Source organism: Callorhinus ursinus, unplaced genomic scaffold, assembly GCF_003265705.2.
Source record: "Callorhinus ursinus isolate GAN/ISIS: 27379988/994484 unplaced genomic scaffold, GSC_fseal_2.0 scaffold108, whole genome shotgun sequence".
NCBI classification, from domain to species: domain Eukaryota; kingdom Metazoa; phylum Chordata; class Mammalia; order Carnivora; family Otariidae; genus Callorhinus; species Callorhinus ursinus.
Window position 1 is genome coordinate 1,190,131 of NW_027397170.1, and position 14,345 is coordinate 1,204,475.

Here is a 14,345-nt window from a genome sequence, read left to right on the forward strand (position 1 = left end):
GGGGTTCTTGGGGAAAATTTATTGATTGGCTCTTCCTCATTGTGATGGGAGAGAGTTTTGTTTTTGTTTTTGTTTTTCTGAGACCAGGCTCTTCCTTAAAGATTGTGGTTCATGACACACTACCGGCCAATGTTTGTTTGGCCAGCTCTTCCTCTATAACTTTTTTTCCCAACCCTTCAGGTCTTTGTCCTATAAATTCATAGAAAAACTGTTGGCAAGTGGTTTGCAGCTGGACCTTTGAAAAACAGTACCATCACCCCTGCCCCACTCCTCCCAGCCCCACCCCCAGGCAGTTAATAGGAGAAAGGAATAACTGTGTCACTCCTGGCCTCCAGTTGCTCATCTTGCTCTTAACTTGGAAGCCTCTGGGGCCGAAAGAAACTGGACAAAGTGTGCTGAGGAGCCTAATAGGGCTGGTTCTTTTTCTGAAAGTTCCTTATTGCGGAAAAATAAAATTATGTGTTTAATTTCTGTAACCTGATGCCTGATTTGCCTTGGCAGCCATTCTCCCAGGCTTGGCTGAGAGTCCAGCAATACTACTGATTAATACCAGCTCAACTTGCTCCCCAGAGAAGAAGAGCATTATTTACTTGACCATTTTCTTAAATCTCTTTTAATTTGCATATATTTTAACATGATTTTATTGGCTTTAACATGCTGTATCTGACCACGGGCCCCAGTGAAGCCTTGGGGAAGACTGTTCTGCTCTGTGCACTCACATCCCCATCACAAAACAAGATTTTGTTCAATCCAGTGATTAGAAATGACACATCATGTGTTCTGTTCCTTTTGGGACTGTCAAGTTCTAAATGTACTTTTGTCCCCTGCTGGTCTTCAGGCCACTGGTAGAAAGGGAAGAAGATGATGCTTCCCAGAATTCAAAACAGTGCTTTCTACACTATTCCTTTCTCCCTTCCAACCTTCCTCCACTCCTCCTTCCAGGTCGCTTTGGATGGTGACCCCTGGGCTCGTTCTGCCCCTCCCTTGTAAAGCCCACAGGGATATCAAATAGCGTTTCTCCGAGGGGACACAGAGGACCGAGGAAATGTTGGGCCCCAGACAGTGCCTGACAGGGAAGTGTAAACACAGCTGCAGAGATGGGAGCAAACTCTCCTCCCTCCTGCCTCCCCCCTCCCCACTTCCCCCCTCCCCCAGTTCCCACCCAGAAGTAGGAAAAGGCCACCCTGCTGTGGAGAAACAAACAACAAAACAAAGCAAAGCACAACCTAAAAGCCTGCGTGAAGGTCACCAGAAACTGGGGCTGCTGCCCAGGCCTTGGTGGGGCCAGCTGAAGTGCCAGACCCCTCCCTGAATATTTAGAGGCAAAGGAAGCTCCAAAGCAAGTTGAGGTCTGGACATTACTGAGCCTGGAAACATGGCTCAATTTTTAAAGCCTCTCCACTCCTGGACACTTTGTCCTCTGATCTTAAAAACACAGCTTTCCGCCCCAGGTACTTAGCTCCTGACCCCTAGTTGCATAGGGATCATAATAATGCATTCAATTCAGCAAGTAAGAACAGGCCCACAATAAACCCTTGTTCGTGGCTGTTACAAGTTTAAACTCTGAGCCTGCAAGCCAAAATTTAGAAAGGGCCTCCTTAGCCTTTGTTAATTACAAAATAAATAATTCCAGCAGGAAGGGACTTTCTCTTTTGGGGATTACTTGGGTGGGATTCATGCTTTGCTTTGCACATAGTCTGAAATCTCCAACCCCACAGCTAGGGTGGTGCTGCCCGTTCTTGCTCCCTTGGCACAGTGAATGCAGGGCCTTGATCTCACGGGACACGCCTTTGGCACAGCCTTGCCTGGGAAGTAGCCCCGATCGGGTGGACAGCTAATGAGCTGTGCTTCCTTTCCGGCCATCAGGGTCCTCAACTATAAAACTGCAGAACTAGAAAAGTGATAATAGCCTTCAGACACTGTCCATTCAGTATGTGCCCAGCATTGTGCTGAGTGCTTTACAACAGGTCATCTCATTTCATGTGAAGTCAATAGTATTCTTATCCTCATTTTACAGCTGAGGAAACTAAGCCTTAAAGAGATTCTGGAACTTGTCCAAGGTTACCCAGCTGGTAAGTGGTATGGCCAGGATTTGGGTCCAGTCATTCTGATCCCCAAACCCATGCTCTGAACCCCGTCCCTCTACCTCCTCCTTTCTCTGAGGTCTTCTAGCTCTGATATCATGATTCTGGATTCTCTCCATAGCTTTCTGTTCTCACCAGTGGCGCCAGAAAGAGAAATGTGTTTGGGACTCTGCAAATTCAGAGGAAAACAGTGCCTGAAGGGTAAGGGGCTCCTTACTCCCTGTGTGCTGGAGATGCCAATCAAAGCCAGACACTCGACAGACCCCCATATCAGTAAGGAACAGTCTGTGTGAAAGACAAACAAATCCTAACCAGACAGGAAGGGGGAGTTCCTCTTGTTTCTGTAACTTCCTCTTCTCTCTTCCCTGGCTTATCAGCAGGGTCCCACACTGCTAATGCTATGGCCCTTTGAACCCCACTCTAGCTAGGATGGCATACCAGGCTTCAGAGATGCTTTTGGAGCAAGAAAAGTACATTATACACATCTACAGATTATATCCATGACACTGTACATAAAGGAACAAACATAAATTGCATTTATTTATTTTTTTTAAGATTTTATTTATTTATTTGAGAGAGAGAGAATGAGAGATAGAGAGCACGAGAGGGAAGAGGGTCAGAGGGAGAAGCAGACTCCCTGCTGAGCAGGGAGCCCGATGTGGGACTCGATCCCCGGACTCCAGGATCGTGACCTGAGCCGAAGACAGTCGCTTAACCAACTGAGCCACCCAGGCACCCTAAATTGCATTTATTTACATATTTAACAAATCACCTTTAACATTCATGTAATCACTAGATATTGGACTGTATGTGAACCTACATTATTTTGTGTAATCCTTGCAGATGCCTGAGAGGTGGACATTGTTAGCCCCATTTTACAGAGAAGAGCACTGAGACTCAGGGAGATTGATAATATTGGCCATGGCCACATGGCTGGTAAGTACAAGGGCTGGAATTCTATCGGGCTCCAAACACTATATTCTTTTAAATAAAAGGAGTGCTGTGTCATGAAAAGAACAAAATTATGGAACTGGAAGGATCCCAGAATATCTTGGAAATGCAGTTGCCATAAGTATATATGTTACAGTATATGACGGTAAATACCATTTATCACATGCTTACTAGCACCAGACATTCGGTCAAATGCTCGACTGGCATTATCTTTACTGCTGAGTGAGATACACACAGGTAACCCCATTTTGCAGATAAGAAAATATGTTCAGAGGAGTTAAGTAATTGCACAGGGTCACATACAGCTAAATAAGTGTTGGAGCTGGGATCCAAACTCAAGTCCTCTTGACTCCAAAGTGTGCCACTAAGGTAATGGAAATCATCATCATCATCATAAATAATAACAATGATATCCTGCTCTAAGTGCTTTATATCTTATAACTTATAAGTATTTTTATTATCCCCATTTTGCAGGTGAGGAAAATATTGCCTTTTGTAGTATTACTTAAGCTCACATCACAGATACCATACGTGTTAAACAAACATATACTCCTACTGCCATATTTGCTTAACATGTGTTGGATGTTATGATCTAGAAAATGTTTTCTCTCATAACGTCATGAGTGTTTTTCATTGTCCATCCAATGCTTTAAGGTCTTGGGGAAAAGGATGTGAAAAGATACTGTCTAGGGTGCCTGAGTGGCTCAGTCTTTGGGCGTCTGCCTTCAGCTCAGGTCATGATCCCAGGGTCCTGGGATCGAGCCCCATATGGGGCTCCCTGCTCCTTGGGAGGCCTGCTTCTCTCTCTCCCACCCCCCCTGCTTGTGTTCCCTCTCTCGCTGTGTCTCTTTCTGTTAAATAAATAAAATCTTTTAAAAAAAAAAAACCTTAAAAAAAGAAAAGATAGTGTCTAGGGGCACCTGGGTGGCTCCGTCAGTCGAGCGATTGTCTTCGGCTAGGGTCATGATTCCTGCCTCCGGGGAGCCTGCTTCTCCCTCTCCCTCTGCCTGCCTACTTGTGATCTCTCTCACTCTCTGTCAAATAAGTAAATAAAATCTAAAAAAAAAAAAAAAGATACTGTCTATAAACGAAGCAGGCATAGTTGGAAGAGGGATCTCACTGAGAGAAGCCCCCCACCCGGCCCCCAATGCCATGAGCAATTCTGTTTGGTTGCCCTTCTGGCTGGTCTTCTGCATGCCTTTCTATTTGGGTCTCTCTAGCAGGTTGGCTAGCAAGTTGGCGTCCATCAGGTATTGTGGAGCAGAGGTTAAGGACTTAGGCTTCAGCATCAAGATCTGGATGTCTGCCAATAAGAGTTGCAGGAGCTTGGGTAAATTACTCAATCTCTCTGAGCCTCAGGTTCCTCATGTGTAAATCTGCACCTAATTTATTCATTTTTACTTTTCTGAAGATTATTTATTTATTTATTTATTTATTTGACAGAGAGAGGCATGGCAAGAGAAGGGAACACAAGCAGGGGGAGTGGGAGTGGGAGAAGCAGTCTTCCCGCTGAGCAGGGAGCCCGATGCGGGGCTCGATCCCAGGACCCTGGGATCCCAGGACGACCCTTCACCAAGCTGAAGGCAGAAGTTTAATGAGTGAGCCACCCAGACACCCTATGGCACCTAATTTAATAGAGTTGTGAGTTTTAAATGAAACAATTTGAGCATACTGCCAGGCATCCTGGGGGCATCCCCATGTTATATAACCTCAAAACTCTTGGGGTGTTGGGAATGGGTAGAAGGGTTCCTGGGGATGGTTTCATAGGATAGTCCTGAGCAATGGAGGAAGAGTGAAAGCAACCCTGGCATCTGGCATTGGGTCCTGACAGCAACCATGAGTCAGCCCCAGGTGTCGAGGGACCAGCAGTGTTCTCAGCACTGCTGGGCGTGTGCTATGGTCACTTGGCCATGATCCTCTTCAGTCATGCTGTCTGAATGTCATCCTTATAAATCTGGTCTGGTTTTTTTTCTTTTCTTCTTCAGAAAAACAGCCTCCACCATGTGATGTCATGGTCTAGCCTGGGTCAGGGAAGGAAGGGAGGAGGAGGTTGTGTGTATAGAGTTGGGTGAAACAGGATCTTTTTATTTCTGGAAGGGTCTATCTGGTCCTGGAAGAAACTATCCTTCTCTCCTCTTTCAACCCCATCTCCAAGACCCAGTAAGAAATCAGTATTTGGATATAGAGTGAGAAGTAGATGATAAATCATAATGCTTAAGACATGAAGCTTAGGGGTGCCTGGGTGGCTCAGTTGGTGAAGCATCTGCCTTCGGCTCTGGTTGTGACCTCAGGGTCATGGGCTTGAGCCCCACGGCAGGCTCCCTGCTCAGCGGGGAGCCTGCTTCTCCCTCTCCCTCTGCCTGCCGCTCCCCCTGCTTGTTCTTTCTTTTTCTCTCTCTCTCTGTCAAATAAATAAATAAAATCTTAGGAAAAAAGAAAAGGGCATGAAGCTTAGTTATCACCAAGCAGTCCTAAGTTCAAATCCTGACTGCCAATTACTACCTCTGAGACCTTGGGCACATTAGTCCTGTTTCCCCATTTTACCCACCGATAAGATAATTCTGATGTTATGGTAGTAAGGTTTTAAGAAATACTTGCAAAGCACTCAGCACATGTGTCAGAGAACACAATTACACATAGTAATTATTCAATAAATGGTAGCTACTATTAAGTCCCCGGCATTGATGAGGAATATGGCTTGATCATTTTCTCTGCTTTTTACCAACTTGAGAGCCAAAGTTTTCTCCAATAACCATTCTTGCCTCTGAGAGATGGCCAGTCTCCTCACACGGAGTGTGCCATCATTCTGGAGATGAGGAGGTGGAGAGAGATGGAGTTGTTGTGTCCCTACACCTTTGTCTTCCCTCCCTTAGCTAGCTGGCTCCCTGACTATAGCTCTTCTGGTCATCCCTGCTGCCTCCCTGCCCTCTAAAGAAATCTGTCTCCTCTCTCCAGCTTGGAAGGATCAGCCCCTCCCAGCCAGGACTTCTGGCTCCCTGGACCCTGACTCTCCCCCACATCCTCTCCTGTGCTCTGTTCTTTATTTTGCAAACAGCTGGGGAAGAGGCCAGCGTGTGTGAATGTTTCTACACCGTAGAGATGGTAATCCCAGGATGCTCTGCATGCAGTTTCATTGTGTAGGAGGCCCCCAGTGCTTTTTACTCCCCCCCCCCGCCCCCCATGTTGTCCTGGATTTGTGTGTGAGTGTGTAGGGGGAAGGCTGAAGATTAGAAATGTCACTCCTAAGGTTCGAGTCACCTCTCCTCTTGCTTCAGGCAGGATGTTCCTTTGCCTTTAACAAGAAGGGAAATTTACATGGCAGTAGGATTCCCACGCAGAAGTCAATCTAGTTTGGGGCCAGAAATCTCAGGTCAATGTCCAGCTGGACCAAAAGTAGATCCCTTTCTTCCTGAGCACTAGGAGTGGGTGTGGGATAGGGACAGAGGACTAAGGAGGTGTGTAGGAAACAAAGAACAGTCTGCACTGGATATAAGACAAAGACTACAGGTAATACTATACTACAGGTAAAAGGAAAGAAGCACGTCTATATGTGCTATTGTGAAAAGAAGCCCAAGACATATTATTAAGAAAAAAAAGAAGTCACCGAACAATGGAGATATTAAATCCCATTTATGCTTTTTTAAGTCCAAAAAATGTAGGGAAGTGAGTGAGAAAAGAATGAGGGTATAAAGTTTTCTGTGTTTAATTAAATATTTTGCAATGAGTATATACTTGTGGATTACTTGCGATTAAAAAGTATACTCTTATAGCAAAAAGTATATATTTTAAGGCAGAAGTGGGCTTGGGAAGGGAAGGGAAGGGAAGGGGGCCCCCAGGGGTGGAAAACAGGACTTCCATAAAAGAACCAGCCTTTGTTCCTGATGAAGCCGTTCTCTGTCCCCTCGCTGCACAACATGGGACTATCTTCTATATGGCAATTTGGAAGAGGAAAGTGAGGTCTCTGGTCCTCTTTCAGCCCCAAAGGACCCTAATAGCAGACCCCCCAGTTACCAGGATGCCCCCAGGGGTCCATGAAACAGCCAAACAACCAACTGGTAAGCAAAAGGGGAAAGAGGAAAATCAGGGGGAGGGAGAATTCCCAGATTTTCCAACAGGAAGGTTTAGACTCCCAAGTTCAGCAATGACTACAACAAGCTCCCTTTAGGAGGCCTCCACATCATGTTGCAAACTTAACCCCAGCTCCAGGCTAAAGATAACACTTTCTACGGAGTCACCTATATATTACCTTTTGACTCTAATGTCACGTGAAATTGTTGAGCTCCACAGATGTGAAATGACCTGCCCAAGATGACACAGCAACACAGAGACAGAATCTGCCTTCAGAATCCTAACCAGTGCTTGTTTGTTTGATTTTATCAATGATACCATACTGCCCTATTTAAAACCCAATGTTTGTTTTTGTCAACTTTCATCTTGACCCCAACCCCAGTCCTAATTCACAGTGGACTCAGGTGTTTCTGGCCCCAGCCCAGTGGAAATGGCTGGTTTTGTTTCTGTCCCTCCATGTTTCCGCCTCCCATCTCATCAACCAGAAATCTCCCTCCTGACCATGTTTCCTTCTTGAAAAGGGCAATCTTGGGTGGGAGGACACGAATGGATTTAGTCACTGGCCTAAAATGACTCCGAGGCTGTCTAGCTCTTTTCTGCACATTGCAGAAGATGACTATCACCAGGAGGGCTTTGGGGCTCATGCCAAGTGGGCCACCTCCTTTCTTCTTCCAGATGCCTTACTAAGGCAATCTCTTGACCCTAGTGATGGAGGAGGACTACAGGCTTTCAGTGACCATTATGCAAGAGCCTAAGACCCTGAGGTGAAGATTTGAAGAGAGATCACGAAGGATAATTTGTGGTGGGCAGAAATCAGTAAACTGGGACAAGAGCAGCAGCTGAGTCCAGGGGTCAGTGTCTGGGAGTAATTTAGCAAAGTTCAGTGCTGACAGCTGTGTCTGGAGCTGAGCATCAGGGCCAAACCAGCTCCTGGGCTGCTCGGCTGCTTCAAGCTAATGAAGCTCTGGCTTAGGACACAGAGACAGCTGTGGTGTAGCAGAAGTCAGGGCCCCTGGGGCCCCAGGCTCAGCCTGCTGCTTCCCAGCAGTGTGACCTTAGGCAAGTCCTTAAGAAAGAAGAAAAGGAAACATCCACTGAGTGAGTGCAATGCCCTTTCACATGTCATCCTCACTCCTGCTTATCGAGAAGGATAATGTCCCTATCTTACATGGGGAGAAACAGATTGTCAAGGTAACCAAAGTCATTCTGGGCTATCTGGTTGTGGAGCAGGAAGACAGAAGTGGGATTTAGAGCTTCTGAGCTCAAGTTCTGAGCTCTTTCCCCTGAGCTTTAGCTTTTTTTCCCCGTAAAATGGGAACAAAAATGTACCCACTTTGTGAATGAAGTCACCCATAGTAGGTTCTAAACCCTTCCCTTCTCACAACCGTGGCCTTGAAGAGCAGTGGCCACCTTCTTCCTGGGAATGGAGTAATCTTTAACTTTTGCCCCTTCCCCCAATCCAGTTTGTGGCCACTTTCTTAGGAGGAATGAAGTAATCTTACTTTTGCCCTTCCCCGCAACCAGGTTTGTGGATCCAGGTCCCACGAGGTGCCTGGAAGAGAGGGTATTTGGACTCTGGTTTCCCCTCTGCCCCTATCCCCAGGCCTTCTCCCGACTCTGGAGGGCTGGCTCCCTCATCTCCTCCTCCCCAGTTTTGGCAGGCGGGCTAACATCAGTGGGTGTTCCCAGGGAAGGGGAATTCTGAGCCCAGCTCCAGGCGCCCCTTCCCCCACGGCCCAGGGCAACCCCAACCCCCTGCCTTAGATACTGAGGCGTGGAGAGGCCCTCTGAACTCCCAGTCCCTTCCTTCTCCTCCAGGTCCGCGAGAGCAGGTCGCTAACCCCCTTCCTCGCCCCCGCAGCGAAGGAGAAAGGGCGATAGGGTCCCAGGAGCGGATGCTCGGAGACCCGGGCGAGTCCTGGGCGCCACACGGCTGAGCCCAGGAAATGCATCCCGGTTCTGGGGTTACGAGGGGAGCTGTCCAGCCCCGCAGGGTGAGCTAGAGGAGAGAGTGGGCCAACGTCGACCCCGCGGAGGGAGCGGCGGGCGCCAGGGCCGGGTGGGGCAGCGACTCCCCCTCCAGCCCGCCGGCCCCGGGAGTCGCCCCCGCCCCCCACGTGGCCGCAGCCGTCCCAGCCCCTGCGAGGAAGCGGCGCGGCTTCCTGGGGCTTGGGCCGGGGATATAGGCGCCCCCGCCCGGGCCCGGCTCAGCGCCACCGCCCCTCCTCGCCTGCTCGCCGCGCGATGGCCTCGGTCCGGGCTGAGCGCGCCGCCGGCGGCCCGCGGCTCCCTGCGACCCGCGCCCGGCGACCGGCTGCGCTCCGCTTCCTCCTCCTCCTGGGCGGTGAGCGCTGCGCCCCGGGGCCGGTGTGGGAGGCGCGGGAGGCCCGGAGGGGAGGGGGGCTGGACGGCCGAGACCGAAACGGGCCCTAGGGTGCGGGCGGGACAGCGCTGTCCTCAGACCGTCCCCGGCCCCACTTCGGTGAGGGCTCAGCGCGAGCTGCTTCCCTCTTGTAGGAACCTGGGATGCCGGGGCCCCGCGGAGAGGTCTTGGGAGGTCTGGGGCTGGGGAGGAGGAAGAGGATTTGGGGTGTAGATGTGAGTGGGAGAGAGCTAGTATCAGCCCTCTCTTCCAGTCACTGAGGCACCCCTTGGGGGCCTGGATTATTCCTTTTTCTCTTCTGAAAGTAGCCCTGACTTCCTAGGGTCTCAGATCCCTCCTCCAGACTCCACTGCTTAGATCCCCGCCATCCTATCTCCCTCTCCCATTTCTGTTCACAGCTGTCCTGAAGCCCCAGGAGTCCCTGGCTCAGGTTCCTCCCACTGAAAGCAGTTTGAAGACAAAAGGTGTGTATTCCACGGCTCTGGGAGGGTGGCCTAGGGCAACGAGAGGAGAGCCAGGTCGGAGGGGAGGGTCCCTTTCCCACAACCCCAATTAATAGGCAGCCCATTAAACCCCCCTTCTGTTCTCTCCGGGGGTTCCTTGTGGTCCTTCTCCCTCATCCCACATGACCCCCACCCAGCTCTGAGCTGGCTCACCTCACAGGTGGGTTAGAAGACCCCAGAAAAAGTGTGTGGATGTCCTCGTGGGGCTGGCACCTGGAAGGCATTAACATTTTTCTGAATTGAGACTCCTTGGAAAACTTTCTGAGACTCTCCTGGTGTTTGCCATGTTTGAAGACAGGAACAGTGGAAATACCTGGACCGGAGGGCTTGGAGGGAGGGGCAAGGGTGTGGTCAGTGTGAAGCAATCTGTGCCCACAGAGGACAAGATGGAGAACTATGAGAGGACTATCCAGTTTTGCTGGCAATCTTATAAGGAGCAGATGGACTCTATCCCCAAGGATTGGTGTGACTGGGCCATGATTAGCAGGTAGGGGCAGTGCCCGGCAGCTTGGGCCCGGGGTGGGGCCTGCTCCTTGTGGGTGGGCCTTGAGTGAGTGTGGGGCATTCCCCTCTCTGCGCCCAACCCATACTCACTCTAGTCTTCCCTTACCCCCAGGCCTTATAGCGACCTACAGTATTGCTTGGAGCATTTTGCAGAAGTATTTCACCTGGGCTTCCCCAATCCCCGAGCAGAAGAGATCATCTTTGAGACTCACCAGATCCACTTTGCCAACTGCTCCCTGGTGCAGCCCACCTTATCAGACCCCCCAGAGGATGTGCTCCTGGCCATGATCATAGCCCCAATCTGCCTCATCCCTTTCCTCGTCACCCTTGTGGTGTGGAGGAGTAAAGACAGTGAAGCCCAGGCCTAGGGTGGTATGAGCTTTATCTTCACAGCCATCTTAGCCTACTCCCTGCCACCACCAGGTCTCTGTTCCCCTCCCTGCCCTGCCTCTTTCTCTCACTCCCACGCCCACCACAGATCCTTGGACTGGTGGAAATGGAAACCAAGTGGTGTCACGGCATAAGTTCTGTAATCTTCAAAATAAAACTGTTTTTTTTGTACTGTCCCCTCCCCAGCCCAGAGTTTCTGCCATTCTCACAGCTCTGGGCCGCGGAACTGGAAGAATCTGGATAGCAGCACTGTTTTGTTCGCTTGCCGGCTCCCCCCACCTGAAGGCCACCCCCTCCACTGCTTCCTCCCAAGGCGGGGCCTTTCCTGTCCTCACCCAAAGCCAGCACCAGGAAACATACAGGAAAGAGACTCCCTTCCGGTCTGGACAGCAGCTGGGGAGGTGTGGGGGGAGGAGCAAGGGTGGAATCTCTGCTGTGACTCCTGCAAGAAGGAAGGGGGACCATCCAGGAGCTCCGAATTTTCCTCTTCTTCATGCCTCAGTTTACTCCCAGGGCCCGGGAATAGGAACTGTGATATGACCAAGAAGAGTCCATCCCTAAGGACCACAGGATTGAGGGCAAGGGCAGTGGGGACTTACTCTACTAAGTTCACCACAGGACTCCCCTTCCAGGTCCCTGGCCTCATCCTATGTTGTCCTGGACCCTGGGGGTGTGGCCTATAGCCTGGCAGCACACTGCCTCCTGGTGTCCACTAGAGCTAACAGCCAGGAGATGGACATGATCTGGAAGAAGCTCAAAGCTGAGGAGACTGGACCCTGGGATCAGACATCTGTCATCTCCATAGCACTCACTAGTTCTTAGCTGGAACTAAGTCAGCTCTCAGCTTCCTAAGCCATACTGATACTCCCTTAAGACAGCTTCCCACTTTCTAGGGACATACCTAGTCTCTGAACTCATTATTTCATATACCCTCTTACATGTTCCCCAGACGGTGAGGCCCAGTTGTTCGACAGAGGACCGTAACCTCCAGTTCTTCCAGATCATCAAAAATACAAGAGAACAACTTCGTTCTCCATAAACACACCTATTTATTCTTTATGTCACCTGGAGCCTCTTCAGGGACTTTTCCTACCCCTCCCCCCCCTTGCTGAAATATTTACCTCTCTGAGAACATGCATATCCATTTCCTGGGACATGCCCATCCATTCCATAGATATATACCTGTATGCTTCCTAGAATGTATCTATTCATCCTCTGAGACAGACTTCTCTTCTCAGGACATGCCTGTCTCTCTAGAGGCATATCTGTTTCCTGGGGCATTTTAAGTTTTCACCTGAGATAAGTCTTTCCTCTGTTTCCACGAATGCATTGGTCTTCCCCAGGGATATATCTGTTCACTTCCTGGCCCATATTTGCCCTCCTGTGTTTTACTAATATGCATCAAGGGCATGCCGGTATAAGATACTGTGTACAGTATATTTTGTTGGAAAAATAAGTTAGATAAGGCTTAGTTTCTGCTCTCAATGGCTTCTATCTAATAGGGGAGGTGACACATACACAAATAAACAAAAGCAATGGAGTGTGTGATGAGAGTCATGCAAGGGATACAAACCAAATGTTATCTAAGTGCAAAAAAATGAGGGGTCACATCTAGCTGAGGTGTGATCACAGGAGGGTGATTGTGGAATTAGTATATGACTAGACCTTAAGATGGAGTGCATTTCCCCTAGGGAAGAGAGTAAAAAAAAACAGGGGTGAATTAGGAAATTATTGTAATATTCCAGGCTTGAGAAAAAGAGGACATGGGCCAAAGGAGTGATGAATGAGGAAGTAGAAAATAAAAAGTAGGAGAGATGATTAAAAGCAAGGGAGGGAATCAGCAGGATTTGGAAATGAAGGAGAGGAGAGGTTAGGGCTGACTCAGGCTTTGAATCTGAGTTACTAGGGCAATGATGGAAGTAATGATAGAAAATGGCTATTAGGAAGAGGAGCTGGCAAGAAGAAAAGGATGTACAATATGAGCTGCCAGTAGAACAAGCTTTTATGTCCCACAGAGAGTTAGAAATGGGAGGGGTGGTGGTGGTGGTGGTGGAAATACAGATTTAGGAGTGTTTTGCACAGAAATGCCAAGTGAAGCCATGAAAAGGATGAAAGTTCTCAAGACAGAGGGTGTGTTGAAAAGAAAGCTGAGGTTAGAGTCTTAGGAAATACACACATTTAAAGAATGAGGGGGAAATGAGACAAAGAGAAAGATCAGAGAGACAGTGGCAGAACAAGCATAAAGCAGTGCCATGGAAGCAAAGGAGATAGTGCCCTTTGAAAGAACATTATCAATTGAATGGTTCATCCATTCATGCAACAGATATTTGCTGGGCACTTTGGTAGATCAGGCACTGTGCACAATGAAGGATGGACTTGAGTGGGGGAAAGGTTAAAGATCAGATAGGAAATTGAGAGGGTGACAAAGTCAAGGAAACTGTACATATTTTCAAATATGGGTGACCTGAGCATGTTTGTCAACTAGGGGAGAGGAGCCAGAGGAAAAAAAAAAGAGGGAAGATGATATACAAAGAAGTCCTAGAGGCAGTTGGAAAGGAGAGGTAAGGGCGCTGGGTGGCTCAGTTGGTTAAGCGACTGCCTTCAGCTCAGGTCATGATCCTGGAGTCCCGGATCGAGTCCCACATGGGGCTCCTTGCTCAGCAGGGAGTCTGCGTCTCCCTCTGACCCTCTTCCCTCTTGTGCTCTCTATCTCTCATTCTCTCTCTCTCAAATAAATAAATAAAATCTTAAAAAAAAAAAAAAAAGGAAAGGAGAGGTAAGAAGATATGCCAAAGGGTTGGTCTTGTAAAGGAAGAGGGACACTTCTTCCTTTGAGTCCAAAAGAAAGACGTAAGAGTGGAAAGGAATTCTTGTGGGAAGAATCAAGTGTGGTGACAGACAGAGGAGGAACGACCAGGAGCTTCAAATGCTTGGCCTCAAGTTCACAAAATAGGAAGGGCATTCTGCAGAGAGAAAGAAGATGGAGACAGGTGGAATGACTTGATGAATGGAAACATTTGAAGAGTTACCTGGAGGGATGTGACAGGGAGTCAATAAAAGACAGTGCTGGGCTGCACTGAGAGCCCAGCAGTGAGGTTAGTCGGAACCTGGGGCTCAGCCAGCATGTTCTGTGGTTTTCTTCCAGTGGTACAACTCGGCAGGAGTTGGGGGAGGGGTAGAGGAACAACAACCCTGGTTTGTTAAGTGACAGCAGGTAGGCAAGCAAGGGGACAGAATGGGGTAGTCTAGACTGGGTAAGGAGTCAAATAAGACCAAAATGGGTCTGGGGACTTGAGACTAGGAAAGTGAGGGCGTGAGAGATAGATGGCTGTGGTCAAAGCGGGCAGCTCTGAATCATGGAAGCCGAAACTTTTCCAGCGATAAAAGGTACAAATGTGCTCCTACGGGTGCCGCAGGAGACCAGGGAATGGTGCGGTCGAAGGACATAGCAATTGAAGAGAC

At 49.0% G+C, this 14,345-nt stretch overlaps 1 protein-coding gene and 1 long non-coding RNA gene across 3 annotated transcripts; one reads left to right on the top strand and one right to left on the bottom strand.

Annotated features, from left to right (window-relative positions):
• Nucleotides 1–6,797: 6,797 nt before the first annotated feature.
• Nucleotides 6,798–10,291, bottom strand: LOC141371840 (uncharacterized). The gene is made up of 2 exons (XR_012377098.1): nt 10,143–10,291; nt 6,798–9,668 (listed from the first exon to the last, which is right to left on the bottom strand). It is a non-coding gene; the product is annotated as an uncharacterized lncRNA (long non-coding RNA).
• RAMP2 (receptor activity modifying protein 2) lies at nt 9,313–11,059 on the top strand. Of its 2 annotated transcripts, none has more exons than XM_073889473.1 (4): nt 9,313–9,447; nt 9,885–9,950; nt 10,284–10,476; nt 10,606–11,059. In XM_073889473.1, exons 1-4 carry the CDS (start codon nt 9,348–9,350, stop codon nt 10,859–10,861), a joined length of 615 nt encoding a protein of 204 aa, XP_073745574.1. In that variant the 5' UTR covers nt 9,313–9,347; the 3' UTR covers nt 10,862–11,059. The 2 variants fall into 2 exon arrangements, with proteins under 2 accessions (XP_073745574.1, XP_025717658.1); XM_025861873.2 differs by having other exon boundaries at nt 10,368–10,476.
• Nucleotides 11,060–14,345: the final 3,286 nt, after the last annotated feature.